At 46.6% G+C, this 23353-nt stretch overlaps 1 protein-coding gene across 10 annotated transcripts in view; it reads right to left on the bottom strand.

Moving 5' to 3' along the window:
* NPHP4 (nephrocystin 4) overlaps positions 1–23353 on the bottom strand; it is a 138126-nt gene that overhangs the window by 73913 nt on the left and 40860 nt on the right. For 8 of the 10 annotated variants that reach the window (XM_043923291.1, XM_043923295.1, XM_043923293.1 and 5 more), the window contains 3 exons: positions 20445–20626; positions 19638–19764; positions 8108–8290 (listed from right to left, as the gene is read on the bottom strand). In XM_043923291.1, coding sequence (XP_043779226.1) covers positions 8108–8290; positions 19638–19764; positions 20445–20626 — 492 coding nt within the window. The remainder of the gene's footprint in view (positions 1–8107; positions 8291–19637; positions 19765–20444; positions 20627–23353) is intronic. The other 2 variants (XM_043923298.1, XM_043923299.1) reach the window with 2 other exon arrangements.

The raw sequence follows: 23353 nt of genomic DNA, 5'->3' as shown, positions 1-23353 counted from the left end.
TCCTGATGTACCAAGTTTCCATCTGGTATAATTTTTCTTCTGTCTAAAGAAATTCCTTTAGCAATTCTCTAAGAGCATCTCTACCTGCCAATGAATTCTCTCAGTTTTAGTTCATCTGAGGATGTCTTTATTTAACCTTCATTCCTGTAGGACAGTTGCTGGAATAGAATTCTGAGTTCCGGGGTCTTTCTGTTAGTGCTTTTAACATGTTGTTTCATTTCCTTCTGCCTCCATGGTTCCTGCAAAGAACCCACAATATTCAAATTATTCTCTATAAGTAATGCATCATTTTTCTACTGCTGTCTTCAAGACTTTTGTCTTTTTCAGCAGCTTGATTGTGATATGTCCAAGTGTGGATTTCTTTGCATTTATCTCTGGGTTTTGGACCTCTTCGATCTGCAGGTTTAAGTCTTTTGCCGAATTTGAGGAGTTTTCAGCCATCATTCCTTCAGACATTTTTTTCTGTACTGTACTCTTTCTCTCCTACTGGGACTCTGATGACATGGGTGTTAGCCTTTGTGGTCCTTCCCCACAGGTCCCTGAGGCTTCGTCCACTCTCCTCCAATCAACGTTCCGTGGCTCAAGTTGAATAAATTCCACTGATTCATCTTCAAATTCATTGATCTTTCTTTCAGTCATATCCATTCTGCTATTGCGTCCACCTAGTGAGTACTTTATTTTTACAATTTTATTTTTCAGTTCTAAAATTTCCATTTGCTTCTTCTTTATCTACCTCTTTGCTGAGACTTTCTATCTTTCCCTTTGTTTCAAAAGTGTTCACTCTTATTTATTGGATTACTTTTATAATGCCTGTTTTAAAGGCTTTGTCTGATAATTCCAACATTTGTGTCATCTCAGTATCACTGCCTGTTGAATGTCTTTCCCCTGCAAGGTGAGGTTTTCTTGGTCCTTTGTTTGTCAATTAAGTATACACTGTGTCATGGACATTCTAGATATCACTTTATAAGATTCTCTTTTCAATATCACATTATAAGAATCTCTTTTAAAGTTTATGGAGAATGTTGATATTTTTGCTGGGTCAGAAATCAATCCAGTTGGGTTCAAGCCCCAGTTTCCAAGCAACCTCCTGTGGTCTCAATATCAGTCACATTCTCAAAACCTGGGCAGGGCTCTTCAGTCCTCTCCCAGCCGTGACGCATGCAGGGGCAACTCCGTCCACAGTCCAGTTCTCAAAGTCTGCCATACGTTGTTAGGGTCAGATTCAGGTACATGAAGCTGAGGGTTAACTTAGCATTTCTTTTTTTTTTTTTCCTTTATTTATTTATTTTTTTTTCAGTGGGTTTTGTCATACATTGATATGAATCAGCCATAGATTTACACGTATTCCCCATCCCGATCCAATTTTAGCATTTCTTAAGCAACTTTACAGGGCACTTTCCAAGATCCTCCCTCTCCAGATCCCCCTTGTCGTTGTTGTTGTTGTTCAGTCACTAAGTCATGTTCAGCTCTTTGCAACCCCATGGACTGCAGCACACCAGGCTTCCCCGTCTCACTATCTCCCAGAGTCTGCTCAAATTCATGTCCAGTGAGTTGGTGGTGCTATCTAACCATCTCATCCTCTGCCACTCCCTTCTCCTTTCGCCCTCAATCTTTCCCAGCATCAGGGTCTTCTCCAATGAGTTGGCTCTTCACATCAGGTGGCCAAAGTATTAGAGCTTCAGTTTCAGCATCAGTCCTTCCAATGAATATTCAAGTTGATTTCCTTTAGGATTGACTGGTTTAATCTCTTTGCAGTCCAAGGGACCCCAGATCCCACTAGTTCTTTTCAATTCTCAAGGGTTCCCCTTCCAATCCTCTGGTAAGATCCCACTGGGCTGCAAGCCTCTGACAACGGTACCTGAATGCAAGGTCAAGCAGAGCAAGGAAGTGGGGAGAGGGCAGAGTGTGGTTGCTGTTTAAGTGCAAGAGTGTATAAAAGAGCTTATGTTCTCATCTATCATTATTATAAGTCAGTGTACAATTTATTTGAGCATTCTTTGGGATTGCCTCTCTTTGAGACTGGAATGAAAACTAACCTTTTCCAGTCCTGTGGCCACTGTTGAGTTTTCCAAATTTGCTGGCATATTGAGTGCAGCACTTTCACAGCATCATTTTTTAGGATTTGAAATAGCTCAACTGGAATTCCATCACCCCCACTAGCTTTGTTCGTAGTGATGCTTCCTAAGGCCCACTTGACTTCCCATTCCAGGATGTCTGGCTCTAGGCGAGTGATCACACCATCGTGATTATCTGGGTCGTGAAGATCTTTTCTGTACAGTTCTTCTGTGTATTGTTGCCACCTCTTCTTAATATCTTCTGCTTCTGGTAGGTCCATACCATTTCTTTATTGAGCCCATCTTTGCATGAAATGTTCCCTTGGTATCTCTAATTTTCTTGAAGAGATCCCTAGTCTTTCCCATTCTGTTGTTTTCCTCTATTTCTTTGCCGTGATTGCTGAGGAAGGCTTTCTTATCTCTCCTTGCTATTCTTTGGAACTCTGCATTCAAATGGAAATATCTTTCCTTTTCTCCTTTGCTTTTCGCTTCTCTTATTTTCACAGCTATTTGTAAGGCCTCCTCAGACAGCCATTTTGCCTTTTTGCATTTCTTTTCCATGGGGATGGTCTTGATCCCCGTCACCTGTACAATGTCACGAACCTCCGTCCATAGTTCATCAGGCTCTCTAGTGCCTATCAGATCTAGTCCCTTAAATCTATTTCTCACTTCCACTGTATAGTCACAAGGGATTTAGGTCATACCTGAATGGTCTAGTGGTTTTTCCTACTTTCTTCAATTTAAGTCTGAATTTGGCAATAAGGAGTTCATGATCTGAGCCACAGTCAGCTCCCAGTCTTGTTTTTGCTGACTGTATAGAGCTTCTCCATCTTTGGCTGCAAAGAATATAATCAATCTGATTTTGGTGTCGACCATCTGGTGATGTCCATGTGTAGAGTCTTCTCTTGTGTTGTTGGAAGAGGGTGTTTGCTATGACCAGTGCGTTCTCTTGGCAAAACCCTACTAGCCTCTGCCCTGCTTCATTCCATACTCCAAGGCCAAATTTGCCTGTTACTCCAGGTGTTTCTTGACTTCCTACTTTTGCATTCCAGTCCCCTATAATGAAAAGGACATCTTTTTTGGATGTTAGTTCTAAAAGGTCTTGTAGGTCTTCATTCAACCATTCAACTTCAGCTTCTTCAGTGTTACTGGTTGGGGCATAGGCTTGGATTACCATGATATTGAATGGTTTGCCTTGGAAGCTAACAGAGATCATTCTGTCACTTTTGAGATTGCATCCAAGTACTGCATTTCGGACTCTTTTATGACCATGATGGCTACTCCATTTCTTCTGTGGCAGGAATCCCTGCCCACAGTAGTAGACATAATGGTCATCTGAGTTAAATTCACCCATTCCAGCCCATTTTAGTTCGCTGATTCCTAGAATGTCGACATTCTACACATCGCACAATTACATTCATCTCACACACTAATAAAGTGATGCTCAAAATTTTCCAAGCCAGGCTTCAGCAATATGTGAACCGTGAACTTCCAGATGTTCAAGCTGGTTTTAGAAAAGGCAGAGGAACCAGAGATCAAATTGTCAACATCCGCTAGATCATTGAAAAAGCAAGAGAGTTCCAGAAAAACATCTATTTCTGCTTTATAGACTATGCCAAAGCCTTTGACTGTGTGGATCACAATAAACTGTGGAAAATTCTGAAAGAGATGGGAACACCAGACCACCTGACCTGCCTCTTGAGAAATCTGTATGCAGGTCAGGAAGCAATAGTTAGAACTGGACATGGAACAACAGAGTGGTTCCAAACAGGAAAAGGAGTACGTCAAGGCAGTATATTGTCACCCTGCTTATTTAACTTATATGCAGAGTACATCATGAGAAATGCTGGGCTGGAAGAAGCACAAGCTGGAATCAAGATTGCTGGGAGAAATATCAATAACCTCAGATATGCAGATGATCCCACCCTTATGGCAGAAAGTGAAGAGGAACTAAAAAGCCTCTTGATGAAAGTGAAAGAGGAGAGTGAAAAAGCTGGCTTAAAGCTCAATATTCAGAAAACTAAGATCATGGCATCTGGTCCCATCACTTCATGGGAAATAGATGGGGAAACAGTCGAAACAGTGTCAGACTTTATTTTTGGGAGCTCCAAAATCACTGCAGATGGTGACTGCAGCCATGAAATTAAAAGACGCTTACTCCTTAGAAGGAAAGTTATGACCAACCTAGATAGTATATTAAAGAGCAGAGATATTACTTTGCCAACAAAGGTCTATCTAGTCAAGGTTATGGTTTTTCCAGTGGTCATGTATGGATGTGAGGGTTGGACTGTGAGGAAAGCTGAGTGCCGAAAAATTGATGCTTTTGAACTGTGGTGTTGGAGAAGACTCTTGAGAGTCCCTTGGACTGCAAGGAGATCCAACCAGTCCATCCTAAAGGAGATCAGTCCTGGGGGGTTCATTGGAAGAACTGATGCTGAAGCTGAAACTCCAATCCTTTGGCCACTTCATGCAAAGAGTTGACTCATTGGAAAAGACCCTGATGCTGGGAGGGATTGGAGGCAGGAGGAGAAGGGGATGACAGAGGATGAGGTGGCTGGATGGCATCACCGACTCGATGGACATAAGTTTGAGTAAACTCTAGGAGTTGGTGATGGACAGGGAGGCCTGGCGTGCTGTGATTCATGGGGTCGCAAAGAGTCGGACGTGACTGAGCGACTGAACTGCTGAACTGATACAATTTCTAAAATTGTTAAACTAAGAAGTAGCAGTAGACACATATTATTTAGAAAACAAGGTAAATACCATATGTCACAGCTAAGAGTTGAAACTGGCTACCTCTGGAGATATTAACTTTTTTAAAGACAATTATTTGTTTGAGGGAAAACTACAGGAGCTGTTTAAGAAGGAAAACATAACACAAGTGCTCGGGCCTGGTGCACTGGGAAGACCCAGAGGAATCGGGTGGAGAGGGAGGTGGGAGGGGGGATCGGGATGGGGAATACGTGTAACTCTATGGCTGATTCATATCAATGTATGATAAAACCCACTGAAATGTTGTGAAGTAATTAGCCTCCAACTAATAAAAAAAAAATTAAAAAAAGAAGGAAAACATAAACATAATACACTACTTACCTTCACAGTAAATAACACTAAAATAATCTTAATAACATAAACCCCAAAATTTACTTAGCAAAAAAATTATGGGATGTTTATAATATGTATCTTTTTTCTTTTGATTAATATCTGTCAGTACTGGAACTATAAGTTCCATGGCATTTAGAGAGTTTTCCTAGAGTAGATACAGGTGCTTGGTAAAAATTCACTGAGTGAATGAATAAGATAAAGAATTGACTGGTGTCCAGGCAGAGACCAGGCTTACCTAGGAGTCCACCCTTCTGATGCGGTAATGCACTACTACATGAGATGAGAAACAGGAAGATGCAAAACAGTGCCTTTAGAAAGCAGGAGAATGAATAGAGTTTGTGATCAGTGGCAGTTTATTATTTTAGTTAATAATATCTGTTTACAGTAGTGGTCCTCAACGGGGGGCAATTCTGCCACAGAAGAACACATTCAGCCATGTCTATGAACATCTGGGCTCTGATAACTGGGGTGGGGTGCACTACTGCCTCTAGTGGGTGGAGGCCAGCAATGCAGTTCAACATCCTCCAGGGCAATGCTTGGGACAGACCCACAGCAAAGAACAGTCTGGCCCCAAATGCTAACAGTGCTGAGTGGAGAAACCCTGATTAGAAGTGATATTCCTCATGGAAGATGATGGTATTTGATACATTTGTGACCTTGAGATGGTCCAACCTTCACAACACTTATGTTCCAATATAGTTTACACACTTAAAAAGCAAAGGAAATGTAGTGGATATGAGAAGGCAAAAATTAAACAGAATAAGGATTTATTTACATAGGTACATACCCAGCAAGACAGAATGAGAATATGGCAGTAGCTTCAGGATTTCTAATGGCAAGTTTATAACAAGGGCTGAAACCAGACCATGTGGGAATGCAGCAAAATGTAGTCCTGTAATGAGGGACATTCCTTATAATAAGAGAAGCTGCACGATCAGCTGCTCGCTGATTCAGGTCCCCAAGGCATAATCCACATCATAAATAATAGCACTGAATATGATGCTTGTCACTGGAGTCAGCACACGAACGACATACTGAAATAACAGGTATGGTCCTTTACCCAAGAAAAATGAGCCAATTGAGTCCTAGAAGGCTCCCATTTGATCTGCTGAGACAGGACAGGCGTATCTCAGTAATGTCAGCAGAAGAATAAAACACACCCCCAGGCAGAAACCCTGCCACAACCCATTAGTGTCAGAAGGACCCAGACGTCAGCCAGAGCAGGGATGTCACACAGCATCTGTGTCCCGGGGTCCCTGCTCCCCACCCTGTAGGACTGCCAACAGGCCAGGGGAGCCCATGGGGTGAGACCCACACACAAACATGCTTCCACTGGCCCTGCCCCACTTCTGTTTGCTTTCTACAGTGGGGATCAGAGAAAGCTTCATTTCAAAATGGATTTAAATAAGTTCTGTTGTGGTCCCTCCTCTCTGGACACAGCTAGAGAGAGTTGAGGTCGAGTGAGGAAAGTGATGAGCCACAAAGACCAGCCAGGGGGATGCCAACTGCCCAGCTCCCACTCCAGCCTTGTGCACACAAGCTGCAGCCCCCAGTGTACACACATTTCAAAAGGGCTTTTTTATAGGGAACACTCCTCTACGGCTGGTGGGAATGAAAGCTGATGGAGCCACTGTGGGAAACAGTACAGAGGTGCCTCAGAAAGCTAAAAATAGAATTATTACATGATCCAGCAATTCCACTCCTGGGCAAACATATGGAAAAAACTGTAATTCAAAAAGATACATGTATGTTCATAGCAGGACTATTCACAATAGCCAGGACATAGAAACAACCTAAATGTCCAACCACAGAAGTATGGATAAAGACGACGTGGTACATATACACAGTGGAATACTACTCAGCCTTGAAAAGGAATGAAATAATGCCATTTGCTACAACATGGATGCAACTAGAGATTATCATACTAAGTAAGACAGAAAGAGTAAGACAAATACCATATGATATCACTTATATGTGGAATCTAAAATATGACACCAATGAACTTATCTATGAAACAGAATCACAAACGGAGAACAGACTTGTGATTGGTGGGGGAGGGAAGGATTGGGGGTTTAGGGTTAGCAGATGCAAACTGATACATATAAAATGGATAAACAACAAGGTCCTACTGAATAGCACAGGGAACTATATTCAATATTCTGTGATAAACCATAGTGGAAAAGAATGTGCAAAAGAATGTAGATATATATGTAACCAAGTCACTTCGTTGTATGGCAGTAATTAACACAACACTGTAATTAAACTGTATTTCAATAAAAAATAATGTTTTTAAAAAAGAGGGCATTTTAAAAAGCACAGAAGTGCATCTCGTGGCTCTCTCTGTAAAAATAAGAGGCACAGGCCACCTTGAGAAATGGATACATAAGCAGGGACATAATAAGACCCCAGATAACACCACCTTCAGGGAGGTCAAAACTGATTATAATTCAACAGTCACACATATTTTTTTCTTTTTTTTTAATTTTTTTCTTTTTTCTTTATTTTTTCCTTTATCCAGTCATCATTTTTTAGTCATTATTTTTTTAAATTTGTTTTTAATCAAAGGATAACTGCTTTACAATACTGTGTTGGTTTCTGCCATACATCAACATGAACCAGCTATAGGTATACCTGCATCCCCTCTCTCTTGAACCTCTCCTCCCACCTCCCATCCCATCCCACCCCTCCAGGTTGTCACAGAGCACCGGGTTTGAGCTCCCTGTATCCTACAGCAAATTCCCACTGGCTATCTATTTTACATATAGTAATGTGTGTTTCTGATTATGACTCAGCAATCATACTTAGTTTTTAAGGGCAAATCTGTGACCTAAAAAATACTGCTCATGAAACATTGACAAACGTTATTTGTCAGCTCTGGTGTTGAAAGTGCATGAACTTGCTAGAAGCATGTAGAAAGCAATCACACTTATGGGGTCTCTAGCATTTACCTCTTCGGAGCTCATGCTGGCTGGGGGGACCTTATAGACCAGACAGTGCGAAGGGTTGGATTGGATGCCACCCTGGAGAGGTAACATCACCCGCCCGGAGACGGCTTCCAGCGAGGGGTTCCAGACAGCCCAGCGAACCATGTGCATGCATGCCAGGCTGGACAAGGAGGTGAGGGAAGCTGCCTGGAACGGAAACAAAGCACATGGGTCAGAGGTTGTCGCCAAGCCTACGTGGGTGGGGGAATCAACAGTGCTTTCCCGGGACAATCTCGTCACAGGGCAGTGGAGCAAGGCAGGGGGTCATCACGAAAGAAGGCCCACCACAGGGGAGGATGTGGCACCACGTCGGTGGCTCAGAGCGGGCAGGAAGCCAGCCTCTGATTCTGAGACCTGCCCCACCCCCACCCCAGTCTAACCAGGACCCTCCTGAAGACCAACACTGCCTTTATGATTTCTCCTCTTCCGTAGGATCTTTATGCAGGTTTCCTTTTCTTCCTTTTTTTTTTTTTTTTTTTGGAGTATAGTTTCTTTACAATGTCGAGTTAGTTTCTGCTATACAACAAAGTGAATCAGCTACATGTATACATACATCCCTTCCCCCTAGAGCCTCCCTCCCCTCTCCCCATCCCACACCTGCAGGTCATCACAGAGCTCACACTGAGCTGAGTGTCCTGTGCTTTACAACAAGTTCGCACTAGCTGTGGATTTTACACATGGGAGTGTATATATGTCAATGCTACTCTCCCAGTTTGTCCCACCCTCTCCTTCCCCCAAGCCGTGTCCATATGTCCATTCTCTAGCCTGCATCTCTATTTCTGCTTTGCAAATAAGTTCATCTGTACCCTTTTTCTAGATTCCACATATATGTATTAATATTCAATAATTATTTTTCTTTCTGACTTACTGCACTCTGTATGACAGACTCTGGGTCCATCCACATCTCTACAAATGACCTAATTTCGTTCCTTTTACCAACTGAGTAATATTCCATTATATACATGTACCACATATTCTGCAGGTTTTCAAACACTCTGCACTTTAACATCCACCCAGATCCATGAATAAAATACCAGGAGTGGCACTTTGTGTTAGTAATGAGACACTTCATAAAATAATGAAGAATATACATTCACATTCAATTTAGGGTTTTAGCACACATTTTCTCCAGCAAAGTTTCAGCTCCTCATTCTATGTTCTATATACGTAGCTTATATGTAACTTATGTGTAACTAGGAAATTACCCAGGCCAAATGTTTCATGCTGCACCTTCTTTCACTGTCTCTATCACTGGCCAGATGAAAGGGAGGACGCTAGGACCCCCCTCCCCATAATTAGCCTCCTCCTTCAGACAAAGCCATTTTCACAAATATGGTTTCAAGGCTTGAGTCAGTGGTATTTTAAAGAAACCACTTTCATCCATTATTCAAAAGGAAACAAGAATAAAATGGAACTCGGAGTGAGTCCTGGTCAGGTCCTGACATTCCTGCTCGGCTGGGCAATGACACTCATGATCTACCCCCTTAAGGCAGCTCCAGAGACACTGGCTCATTCCCTGGCAGGAGACACACAGTCACCCCCAGGAAGGCCATTCCCCAACCAGAGGCCACCGGGCACACGACAACAGCAGGTGAGACGGGAGCCCGGGAACAGCACTCTCCACCCCAAGAGCCCAGTGGCATCAGCTGAAGTCAGACTGACAGCCCAGACTCAGGGCAGCAGCCACACCTACCTCCACTCCAGATTCCCAGCCTCCCTGGGGATGTGGGGGAGAAGCCACCTGAAGGCGGCAGGTATGAAATGGAACACGGTCGTGAGAAGACTGAGGCCTGGGACCTGGGACCTGAGACCCTTGGCTGCAGTGCTTGCACCTGGACACACCTCTCCTCCAGCAACAAAATACAAAGAAACTATAAGGGACTAAAAAATAGCTTCATGCATGCACAGTTGGGGCAAATTATGAACGAGATACAAAAAGACCAAAAACCCAACTGCCACTTGCAAAAAGCCAGGAGCAAAAACAGAGCACTACTCACGGCCCTTGCACACACCACCACCAAGGGGTGAACAAACCACCTAAGCCACTCCAGCCCAACCCCTAGACCTGCTCGACCCTCACCCCATAGAAGGAACCAGCTCACCCGGTCCTTGGGGAACAAGCAAGAGAAGTTGTTGCTTGTTCTCACGCCCCTACAACCGACCAGAATCCCAATAAAGCTTTGCCTGGATTTCCTGTCTGGCCTCTGATCAATTTCTATTGATCAGGAAAGGCCAAGAACCCTGATCAGTACCAAACTCAGCATCTTCCTTCCTGATGCTCTCCACACCCCGGGGCACTAGGAGAGCAAAGGACTGGATGGTTCCTCACCAACAGCCCTCCATCCCTCTTGACCACCAACCACGTGAGCTAACCCAGCAGCCCTCCAACTCAGGCCGTGGTCACAGGGAAGCAGACAACCTGCAAGGAGGCGGTCTCAGACTCTCAGAAGGGGTGGAAGCCAAGGCTTGTCTGCAATGGTGCAGAGCAGGGTCCCTAAGGAAAGGCGATGCCAATGGGAATCTTTTGACCTGAGTTGTGTCTGGGACCACGGAGCCCAGGAAGGCTCCAGCAGAGTGCCCTGGGCTCCCCACAGACCCTGCTTGATTGGCTGGACACGAGTGAGCCGTGGGTCACTGTCACAGCCAGGACTTGAGTGAACTCAGGTTGAAAGCAGGTCTCACATACACACACAAGGACTCTGGCTGGAATCCAACACAGATGAATTGATGGTCAACTGGGTGAGACCTCAGCAGGGGGTGTGTGCACATAATATGGAACAGGAAGCACTGGGACTTCCCTGGTGGTTCAGAGGTTAGAGCTCCACACTTCCACTGCCGGGGGGGTGTGGGTTCGATCCTTAGTGAGGGAACTAAGCAGGGGGGTGAAGAGAACAGGAAGTTCAAGTTTCATCCAAGTCGGTCTTTAAAGACTGCTCCAGATGATGGCCCATCACATCACATCCTTTGTATCCACGTGGGGAACATCCAGAACCAGTGTCTGGCTGTGAATTAACCTCTCTTTCCTAAGGTCCCCTCGTAAATGGACCTCAAACCACCCGTTTTAGCCTCTTCTGATCCTTTACTGGAGCCAAACCCATTTCAGACCACGGGTGAGGATACCACCGTGTTCTGCACAGTCACAGGGCTGAGCAGGGGTTTGGGTCAATTCAATGAGCAAAAACCCACATCCTGGAAATACAAGCCAAGAACCAACCAAGTAAGAATCCTAAGCGTGAGTCTGTCTGCCGCACCTCCAGTGTCAAATACGTACTTCTGGTGTCTGTCAGATATACAGAGGACACCTGCCCTTCCCATCCCTCAGCCGGGTGACAATAAAACAGCCCTGAGCAACCACAGTGTTATCAGCGGAAAGCTGCTAAAAAATATCCACTGCTTTTTAAAAAATAAATGATAGGGGCTTCCCTGGTGGTCTAGTGGCTAAGACGCCATGCTACCAATGCAGGGGGCCCAGGTTTGATCGCTGGTCAGGGAACTAGATCCCACCTGCCACAACTAAAGTCCTGCAGGCTGCAACGAAAATCGATAATCCCATGTGCCGCAACTTAGACCTAGTGCAGCCAAATAAATAAAGGAGAAAAAGTTTAAAAGCCAAATTAAGGAATAGCATCACAATTATATTAAAAATAAAAATACTAAATGTATTCACAAAACTGGCCAGAAAAAAAAAAAAACTGTGAGGACTCAGTGATACCTATACTACTTTACTATAAATAGCCATCTCCCCCAAATTCATAAGTTTACTACAGGATCAAAGTTAAAATAAAACACATGCCCCCAGTTTCATGCTATTTGTGTCAGTCCCTTCTGGCTTAACCTCTCAAAAGCAGCAACCGATCCCCAGCTTCCTAGTTTCAGGCTTTCTGTTGATTTTCTTGTCCTCGGACTATACAGTGTTTCTCTGTGTGAAGCAGATGTCAGATAAACAAATAGCCACTTCCCCCACTTTGTTTCAACATCTCTAACAAGAAGGGAAGGTCAGTGAGTTATGGCTCACTCCTTCAGTTGGACAATGGCTTGGTGGCAATCCACTGGCCCTTTATTAGTCTGTACTCTCTCCCAACAGGCCAGGGCAATGCCTGAAAACAAGACCCTCCCTAAGCCCACACTCCCAACATGCACCCCCAGCTCAAGGACAAGGCCAGGTGCAGCCAAGCAGGTGGGCAGAGCAAGAGCGGTATTTCATCCGTCAACATGACAAACCTCCTCCTGTCTGTGAAATTTAGTGGGTGAGATCAGATCTGTTACTTTAAAGTGTCTTATCCTGCCAAAGTGGGTTTGATTTCATGCAAACTGTAAAAAAGAAAAAAACAAAAACAGACACACATTGAATTGTTGCCATTCACATTTTCAATTACACTAGGAGACAACACACAAAAGGCCAAAGGAATACACTTGGATCACCAGTCAGGTTTGCCATGGAACAGAAGAGCATGCTGACATTCCCCAGGCAAGGGGCACACAGAACCTGACCCCGGAGATGCTGCAACCCAGGGTCCCCAAAATAGGCTGAATGGCGGCCCCCAAAAGGCATGTCCACTCCCCAACCCCTGGACTCTGTGACTGTGACCTTATTCAGAGAAAAGGTCCATGCAGAGGTAACTGAGTACCACGAGATGATGAGACCTAATGATCCAGGCAGGCCCTAAACCTAGTGACAGGTGTTAGTACAAGAGCAGGAGAGAGAGACCCGAGACAGAAAAACAGAGGGAGACGCACAGAGGGAAGGCCACGTGAAGACGGAGGCAGAGGCTGGAGCGATGTGGCCGAAGCCCAGGAACAAAACCTAGGAGAGGCAGGAAGGATGCTTCCCCGGAGCCTTCGGAGGGAGCAAGCCCCTCCTGATGCCTCGATTTCAGCCAAATGGAATCGATTCTGGATCCAGGGCTGGGAGAGAATAGATGTCTGCTGTTTTAAGCCAAGGCATTCGGGGCAGTCTGTTCAGGCCACCCCAGGAGACTGAGGGAAGGGCTCCCCTCGGCCGCTGTCCCCAGACCAGCTCAGAACTCCCCTCAAGGCAGGCAAACATTTCTGGATGTTTCACACAGCTGACTTTTGTCTAGATCTTCAGTGAGAACTTTCTCCTCCTGGAGGGGCCCCGTGTCACCTGCTGAGCCCCCTCCATGCCAACTCCAGGTACCACAGCCCAAAGCCCAGAAACACACTGCAGAGGTGATGGGGCACCCATGGGGTGGGGGTTCCCCTGGCCTGAGGCCACCTCCAGAGACAGAATTGGACCCCCACACCCCAATGGGGGCAGCCACACGAGGGCCCCTGGTGAACACAAACGAGAAAAGCGAACTGTGATGTCAGAAGGAGTCCAAACATCCCCAACAGCAGGCCCATCACAGGATGGGAGGCAGGGGACAAGGGAGCTGAGAGACAGAGAGAGATTTAGGAACCTTGGGACAGATAGAGGAGCCGGGCAGAAGGCAGCCCAGCCCAGGTGGGCACAGGCCCCTTCTGGGGTGTCCACCACATGCACTGGCCCACGTGACCCTCCACACAGCTCACAAATGCCAACCACGGAGGGTTTGCAGCCGCCCACGGATAGTGGGCCCAGGCCTGACCCAGGCAGCACAGACCAAGATGCTTCCACCTGCATGGAAGTCAGGCTGGCCCACATTGGCAGCCAGCAGCTCTGGAGTCTCAGGGCTGGGCCATGGGCAACACCTAAGTATAAGGTGACTGTTTCCATGTCCTCTTTATAGCACCCTGGGTGCCTGACCACTGAGAACTTCACAAGGCCTGAGAGCCTGAAACCCATCCAAGGGGCAGAGTTAGGAAAGAAACATGCACTCAGGACCAGGGTCTCTGTCCTCCTTCCTGCCAAGGAGCACAAGGCCCCCAGGACCACCGGGCAAAGAGAAGGCTCACTGACCACAGACCATCAGCCCGAAGTCATTCCTTCCAGAAATGGATTGATTATACGCCAAAACCTTTTCCAAACTTGACACACAGTGAACTCAGCAGCTGCTGCAGAATAATTTCCTCCCCACACATCCAGGCTGGAAAAGGAAACCTAAGGACGTGTAATTAAAGTCGTTTAATCTGCTCGTATAGGACACAGTATACGCAGAGTCATTTAAAAGCCCAGTAATCACTTGGCAGGCAATATTTTCATTTCCTTCTACGGAGTACAGTAATTACTTGTAAACACACACATGTGCAATGAAAAACAATGGGGTATGGTTTTAAGGAAGTTCTACAACCTAGAATTACTCTGCATGCTGGCTAACGGGCTCATAACACTCTGGTCCTCTTTGGAAAAAAAAGGTATCAACTCAACAAGGCTTGAAAGGAGCAACAGGGAAACCATCATGAGTGGGGCTGAGAGTGGTGAGGTAGACAGGTGGGCAGCCTCTTGCCCTTCAGAGTCTGCAGCCCAGAGACCAGCATGTGGCTACCCCAGGGCCTTTGCATCTGCTTCTCCAGAGAACTTGCCCCTTGCCTAGGTCTGCTTCCCTTCCCCGTATCTCCCACTGGGTCCTACAGAGCCAGTGACAATGGGGCTCAGGCTTAGCGACCTGGCACCCCTTCCCGTGGGCATGGCCCCTCTACTCCATGGGGCTGTGACCTCAATGCAGGGAACCCCACAGCCTGAGATGTAGGTGTAGCAGCTACCCCTGGGAATGAAAGCCAGTCCTAGTTTTTCTATGAAGGGCTCCTTGGTGTCTCAGGAGAAGGCAGCTCACCTGCACTAGGGGAAGAATTGAAGCTGCCCACAGCCTAGAGCCCTCCACCCCAAGAAATTCTGAGCACAGCGAGAGGGGAGTGGACAACACAGAAACACGCAGGACAAGCGGGGGGCACACAGGGGAGAGGGTCAAGGGGAGCAGCCCCAAGGTCAACCAGGCAGAGGCCGTGCAGAACACGCAACGCCTGAAAGAACAAGTGGGCCAGCTGGACTTAACGCCAAAAGACAGCTTTACCACTGGGGCCAACTGGAAAAAGGACATGGGATCACTCTGCTTATTTCTTACAACAGCATGTGAATCTGTAATGACGTCAAAATAAAGCAGAATTTAAAAAACAGTGAGGGGGACTTCCCCCGTGGTCCAGTGATTAAGACTCCACACTCCCAGCACAAGGAGGCCCAGGTTCCATCCCTGGTCAGAGAACTAGGTCCCATATGTCACAGCTAAAGATCCCACATGTCGCAACTAGGACTTGGAACAGCCAAATAAGTGAATGTTGAAAAAAATAAAAAACAGTGAGGTATATGACAAAAGCTATAGAAGGTGCTGGTTTAAAAAAAACTGTTTAATGACTATACACGAAAAGAAAACCCATGGTGTTAAGTTAGAATACATGGGAGAGAAAATTCCACTTAAAACAGTAGCACAAAAATTAAATATCTGTGAATAAACTTAGTAAGAGCTATTCAAGCTGTTTAAAATCTACACTGTAAACCCATCTGAACCCATCTGGGGGCTACCCAGGCCACGCTAATGGTAAAGAATCTGCCTGCCAATGCAGGAGACGCAGGTATGACCCCTGGGCTGAGAAGATCCCCTAGAGGAGGGAATGGCTACCCGCTCCAGTATTTGCGCCTGGGAAATCCTATGGACAGAGGAGCCTGGCGGGCTACAGTCCATGGGGTTGCAAAGAGTAAGACACACCTGAGCACAAACAATCCTATTTTAAAATCACCCCCAAATACACCAAAACAGAAGCGGACAAGCAGAGAGACTTCCCTTCTGCCCAGTTAGGACATCACAACTTCCACAACACGTCAATTCTCTCTAGTTAGTTAATAAATGTAATGCACTTCCAAAAACACCAGTAAACTCTCTCTACGGAGCCGGACCTGTTGATACTGAGGTTTCTTGGGAAAAGCAAATGCAGGCAGAGCCATAGGAGCCATGAAGGGAAGGGGCTGCAGATTGTTGCACCACTGAGTGACCCAGCAGCCGCGGGGCCCCCACCACTGTGCTGCGCTCCCAGCACAGAACAGACAGAGCGGCCCCGGGCAGAACAGAGGTCTAGGGGCGGGGGGCGGGGGGGGGGGGGCGGGTCGTGGAGGGGTGTGTGTGCTCAGTCCCTCAGTTGTGCCCGACTCTTTGCGACCCCACGGACTGTAGCCCACCAGGCTCCTCTGTCCATGAGATTCTCCAGGCAAGAGTAATGGAGCGGGTAGCCATTTCCTAAACAGAGATCTCGTGTACGATTGAAAGAAGCTAAAATCACTGGGCACAAAGGACTTATAATAAGTAGCATCGGGACAACTGGAAGGACACTGTACAAAGATGAAATGAGATCTATTCCTCACACCACAAATGCGATCTAAACATAAACATGGTAACTGCACCCATACTAAGAGAAAACATGGATGAATTCTTCTTCTACAGGAGTAGGGAAAGGCTTTTTCACTACAATTCAAAATCCAGATGCAAGAGAAGAAGAGACTGATAAATTTAACTACATCAAAACATGTTTTAGCATTTACATGATGTCATGGACTGAATGTCTGTGGTCCCCACAAAAGCATACTGATCCTGAAACTGAAGCTCCAGTACTTTGGCCACCTGATTCGAAGAGCCAACTCACTGGAAAAGACCCTGAGGCTGGGAAAGATTGAAGGCAAGAGTAAAAAAGGAGGCAGAAAGTGGGATGGTTGGATGGCATCACCAATTCAATGGACATGAATATGAGCAAACTCCGCAAGATAAGTGAAAGACAGAACAGCCTGGCATGCTGCTGCAATCCAGGGGGTCACAGAGTTGGACACAACTTAGCAACTGAACAACACTGCTTTTGTTGACACTTGGAATGTCCACAGAGCTTTTTAAAATGAAAGAAAAGGTAAAAAGGGATTTGCAGGCTGAATGCACCCGAAAACACGCTCCATAATGGACTGCGAGGAGGAGCAGGAGCAAGCCAGCAGCAACCCGCCCCCTCCAAGGCCAAGCCCTGACCTTGCAGGAGCCCCCGTGGCTGCATCCCCTCCTGGGACACGCCAGAGGGAATGAGAGCCCAGGCCAGCAGCATCAGGGCTGTCTTCTCCGCTACATCTAAGTTTGGTCGTGACGGGAATGCCTGAGTCAGCGCTCACCACCAGAATGCTAACCCCATACTCGCTGCTTCACGCAGCAAGCAATTTGTGCAGAAAATCATTTCAGACGCCAGAACATTTCCTCTCCAGATTACACTGAAGAAAGTACACTTGATGACAGTAAAATGGAATCCAATATTCCGTGTTAAGATAAACCTCCACATCAAAAAGAATTGATGAGCTATTACAAGCCACATTCCAAGAGCTCCACGAAGCAACAACGCGTGGCGGACCCACCTGCCAGCCGGTGAGCATTTCAATGAAGAGTTAAAAAATAATAATAATCAAAAAAAAACAAAAAAACAAAAAAATAATAATAATAATCAAGTGTTGGTTAAGTCATATCAGTTTCAGCACATGGACTTTATAATAGCAAGTGGATTATAATTAATGTTCTCGAGGCGACACAATCTACATGTAAATGAGTGGCGAGCGGCATGGAGCCCCCCACAGAGGCATCAGGCCTGCTGCTCCTCCAGGGGTTCCGTCTGCATCGACTCCAGCCCAATCCCAAGACAGCAGGGGTACCCTGCACCTCTCCAGGGTGGGGAAGTCCCTGAAGCCCCTCCCTCCTGCTGTAGCCCCACCCTAAGCCAATTTTGCCCACCCCATGAAGACAAGCTTATCTGCACAGAGTTGCATGTTGGCTGAAACTTCTGGAAACAAAGAAAGAAAAGCAGAGCTGGAAACAACAGCTTTGTGAGAACAACGGAGATCACTCGTTCGGCTGCACTCAGAACACCCACCTCTGGGTCAGCTCACCTGACTACACGACGGGGAACAGACATCAGAGGGGACCAGGAACTAACATAGCAGCTGTGCTGATACCCCATTCTCCTTCCGAAGGCCCCCAGGATCACCCTCTGTCCCCTGTTTTTCCATCAGCTGCACAGTGATGCAAGCAGACTGACCACCACAGAAGGCATCTTGTGGCCTTTATTTATTCTTAATTTGCTTGTTAAATGATCTTTTCTTTTTCAGTAGAGCTACCATATGTTTCCCTGGTGGCTCAGATGGTAAAGAATCTGTCTGCAATGCAGAAGAGCCGAGTTCAATCCCTGGGTCAGGGAGATACCCTGGAGAAGGGAACTGCTACCCACTCCACTATTCTTGCCTGGAAAATCCCACCAGAGGGGCCTGGTGGGCTGCAGTCCATGGGGTCGCAAAAAGTTGGACACAACTGAGTGACTAACACTACTACCACTACCATATAACCCTGCAATCCCACTCCTGGGCATATACCCGGAGAAAAAGTTAGTCCAGAAGGACATATGCACACCAGTGTTCATTGCAGGACTATTTTCGATAGCCAAGACAAGAAAGCAGCATAAATGTCCATTGACAGATGAATGGATAAAGAAGATGTGGTACATATACACAATGGAATACTACTCAGCCATAAAAGAATGAAATAATACCACTAGTAGCCACATGGATGGACCTGGAGATTGTCATACTGGAGGGAAGTAAGTTAGACAGAGAAGGAGAAGGATAAATATCATATGACATCCCTTATATGTGGAATCTAAAAAGAAATGATACAAATGAACTTAATTACAAAACAGAAACAGATTCACAGGCTTAGAGGATGAACTTATGGTTGCCAGAAGGGAAGAATGGAGGGAAGAGTTAGGGAGTTTGGGATGGATATGTACACACTGCTATATTTAAAATGGAAAACCAACAAGGACCTACTGTATAGCACAGGGAACTTTGCTCAGTGTTATGTGGCAGCCTGGATGGAGGGGAGTTTGGGGGAGAATGGATACATGTATGTGTGTGGTTGAGTCCCTTCAATGTCCAACTGGAACTATCACAACATTGTTAATCAGCTATACTCCAATATCAAAGTTTTAAAATTTTTTGAAAATAAATAAATAATGATATTTGCTTTTTCAAGAAAAAACCTGAATCTTAAGAATAGCATGGTTTGGATTTTCTAAAAAATCTGTATCAATGATGTAAATGATGTCTCTTTGCTACCTTTTCTCCAACTGAAGCCTATAAATTCTTGCTCTTGGTTCTGAGACAGGCACATACAAGGTCCAATCAAAGAAAATATCCATCTCTTGTGCAGATTCAAGCTTTACCACACTTCGTATCATTTGAAAAATGCACTAAAATGGCCTCATTTTTCAAAATAATTATTGATTCAATAATTAGAATTAATGCTATCATGAAGCCTGCTGCCTTCTGAACTATTCACACCATCTGCCAGCAGAACATACTGTTTCCATAAAGAAGGAAATGATCAGAACAGAGCTATCATCAGAAAGAAGTGATTTCTAGTCATGTTCCATGCTTGTTCTCCACACTGTTAATAATCATCACACTGCTTTTAACCAAAAGAATATTAATGGTGACTATGCTTATCCTCCGTGCTCGGAGCCCATCACTAGGTGGGAACCCAGTGGTTCTTACGTTGCCGTCCGCCCCCGAGGGGCTGTTAAACACGTACTCCAGCTGGAAGACAATGGCGAACGCGGGGTGACGGACCATCTCAGGGAGTCGGAGACGGCTTCTCAGGACCAGAGCCTGGTTTCCAGAGCTGGGCCAAGAACATAGAGAAGGGTTGAATCAGGCGGTGGCTCCCACTGCCCGGCACCCAGCACCCCTCATCAGCTCAGGCCCTGGGGCCCCTGGGGCTGCATGAGTCCCCCTGAGCACTGCCCCCATGCTCTTCTGGGCGTTTGGCCACCAAGGGAATGTCCCAAACCAGAGTGTTTTTTAGGTGCCGCAGTCAATACTTGACTGCCAGCACTGGGGATGGGAGGACGGAGGGTCTCCAGCAAGGTGCCTCCTCCAAGGTCAGCTTCTGCCCAGCCTCACATGTGGCACCACTGGGGGACATCTCTGATGGTCATCTGAGGAGCCCGGGACTGAACCTAGCAGCAGAACTTCCTGCCCTCCGGTTCCCCGTCACGTGAGGGTCACAGGACACTTTTGGAGGGAAGCGTGTGGGGGCTCCACAGCTGGAAGCATCTGTAACACTAACCCCAAAACCATCAGGGCACAAAAACAGGATCTTTCCAACAGCAGGATGCTGAGGTCTGCTGTGGACCAGATGATGGAGCGGGAGGAAACAGAAGCACCAGGGAAGAACCCAGCTGGGAAAGTGCATCCCTCACATGAAAGAGCAACAGCCTTTCACTCTGATCCCTGGTCGGGTGCCCACCCCTGATGCCCAACTCCACGGGGGGCCAAACCCAGGGCCCCAGGGGGAGATACCTGGCCTTGGAAGAGGAGCCGACCTTCCGGCTAAAGCTGGCAGAGCGTGTCAAGGCCACCTCCAGCTCGGGCACCAGCACGAGGACCTGCGGCCGATGCACGAAGCCCAACCCATTGTGTACGCCCACGCACAGGCGCCGCTCCAGGATCTCCAGGGCGCCAACGTCCAGCGGGCTGCCCGCCTAGAAGAGCACAGAGTGAGGCCGGCGCAGAGCAGGGGCGGGAGCCCGCCAGAGAAGCCCCCAGCAGAGAGGCCGACAGGGAGACAAAACTAGAGGTGTCAGACATTCCAGACCAGATGGAGCTTAGTGAAAATATGATAAAGTGTTAGCCGCTCAGTCATGTCCAACTCTTTGCAATCCCATGGACTGTAGCCAGACAGGCTCCTCTGTCCATGGGATTTCCCAGGCAAGAATACTGGAGTGGGTTGCCCTTCCTTTCTCCAGGGGATCTTCCCAACCCAGGGATCAAACCTGGGTCACCTGCACTGCAGGTGGATTCTTTACCATCTGAGCCACCAGGGAAGCCCACCCAAGGAGCTTAGTAAAGTACCATCCAATCAGGGTAGGTTGGCCTTAGGGCACTTTCTTGGTACTTTGGGGGTTCCTCAAATAGCATCACCTTGTAGAGGAATTGCCCCCTAGATTCCCAAATCAGCTAACTCTCACTTTCCAAGGCTGAGCTATGATTCTCAAGATGCAGCAAACTAGCAACAAGGGGACCCGGCTCCTCCAACAGAATCTGAGGCTCTGGGGTGTAGGGGCCCCCAGAGTCAAGGGCAGGCAATGACACAATGACAGAGGTGCTTAGAAGCTGAACACAGAGAGTGTCAACACCTCTGCCCTCCCCCGACTCAGACACCTGAGACTTGGGGTGGATTGGGCAGCAGTAATCATAATCCAATAAAAATGGAATCTGCCCCAAAGTTATCTCTGGATATTAAAATGTTTCATCTTAACAAAAAATGTACAGGCATGCTAACAAATGGGCAAGGATATTCCTCCAGGATATTACTGTTTATTAAATTATGTGATTGGTGCAAAATGATCCCTGAATTTTTGAGTTTTCTTCATTGCTCATTAATCATGCTGAACTGACCTAAATGCAGCCCATTAGTATTTGAGTAATGAGAATAAAACAGAGGCAGAAACAGTATCTACCGACTGACTAGGAACAAAAATACAAAGAGAGTAAAAATATGTAATAAAGTGATCTTTATGGGAACATATAAAATTCAACAATGATACCGTTAAACATCTCAGTAGTCATATAGACAATCTACTCTGAGCAACAGGAAAACAGCAGGAACTACACCAAGAAAATGTTTGCTGTTGTTTCAGTTCTCTGCTTTGCATTTCTGTTTCTTCTGGGACTATGTTACACGGAGCGACATTTTCAAGAATGGGTTGTTGTTCAGTTGCTAAGTCATGTCTGAATCTTTGTGACCCCATGGACTACAGCATGCCAGGCTTCCCTGCCCTTCACCATCTCCCGGCATTTGCTTAAACTCATGTCCATTGAGTCGGTGATGCCATCCAACCACCTTATCCTCTGTCACCCCCTTCTTCTCCTGCCTTCAATCTTTCCCAGCATTAGGGTCTTTTCCAATGAGTCTTTTCCAATGAGTCACATCAGGTGGCCAAAATATTGGAGTAGAGTGTGTAGAAAGCAGAAAAAAAGAGTCCATCTTTTAAAAAATTCCACCTTATTCATGCATAAACACATATTTGTGTGTGTGTGCAATTAATCATTTGCAAGCTTCATAATTTGCTAACTTCAGGATGGACGCCAGATGACTGAATCATTCATTCTCACAAATAACAACTCACTGGACATGAATTTGAGCAAACTCCAGGAGACGCTGAAGGACAGGGGAGCCTAGCAAGCTGCAGTCCATGGGGTCGCAGAGTCAGACACAACCTAGAGACTAAACAACATGTCAACTGTTTGGGGTACATCAGGTACAGTGTTGTGCAGTGTTGACTTGAACCAAGTCCCTGTCCTCCTGGTGCAAATACTCCAGACAGGGACTGACAGTCCCTCAGTTAACAGGCAAGTGCACCAGGTCCTCTCCACGGCCAAGCACCCAGAGAAACAAAGCAGAGTGGTGCTCCAGAGAGCTCGCTGGGCGGGGGGATGGGGGTGCTGCCCGCAGTTCTGGCAGGGCGGCTGGGTAGGATAGCAGATCTGAGACTGAAGTCTGAAAGGGATTGTGCAAGGATCCAGATAAGGAATATGTGGGAAAGTGGGCCATGTGCTCATGGGCCCATGTGGGGACAAGGTGTCACGCAGGCAGGCAGACCTGGGCAGTGCCTGGGGGAGTGCCCCTCCCAGAAAACCACTTCAGTGAGCCAAAGTGGTTGAAATTTATAGTCATCTCCTTGGAAATACCCTCATATACTCTGAAAATGTCCCTTATAAATGTAGACTATTTTATAGGTTTCCCTAAGCTCATTTGGTGATTTAATTTACTTTTAAATGAGGAGTGATTAAGATACATTAGGTCTTCCCTGCTGGCTCAGACAGTAGAGTCCACCTGCAATGCAGGAGACCCGGGTTCAGTCCCTGAGTTGGGAAGATCCCCTGGCGGAAGGCATGGCAATCCACTCCAATATTCTGGCCTGGAGAATCCCATGGGAAGAGGAGCCTGGCGGGTTATAGTCCATGGGGTCGCATAGAGTTGTACAGGACTGAGCAACACACACACACATAAGATACATTAACATGTGTGTGTGTGTCAGTCACTCAGTCGTGTCTGACTCTTTGTGACTCTATGGACTGTAGCCCACCAGGCTCCTCTGTCCATGGGATTTCCCAGGCAAGAATATTAGAGTGGGTTGCCATTTCCTACTCCAGGGGATCTTCCTGACCCAGGGATCAAACTCACATCTCCTGCGTGGGCAGGCTAA

This window comes from Cervus elaphus, chromosome 14 (assembly GCF_910594005.1).
Source record: "Cervus elaphus chromosome 14, mCerEla1.1, whole genome shotgun sequence".
Lineage (NCBI taxonomy): Eukaryota > Metazoa > Chordata > Mammalia > Artiodactyla > Cervidae > Cervus > Cervus elaphus.
The sequence above is the reverse complement of the archived record's forward strand: the minus strand, read 5'-3'. Positions and strand labels throughout refer to the sequence as shown.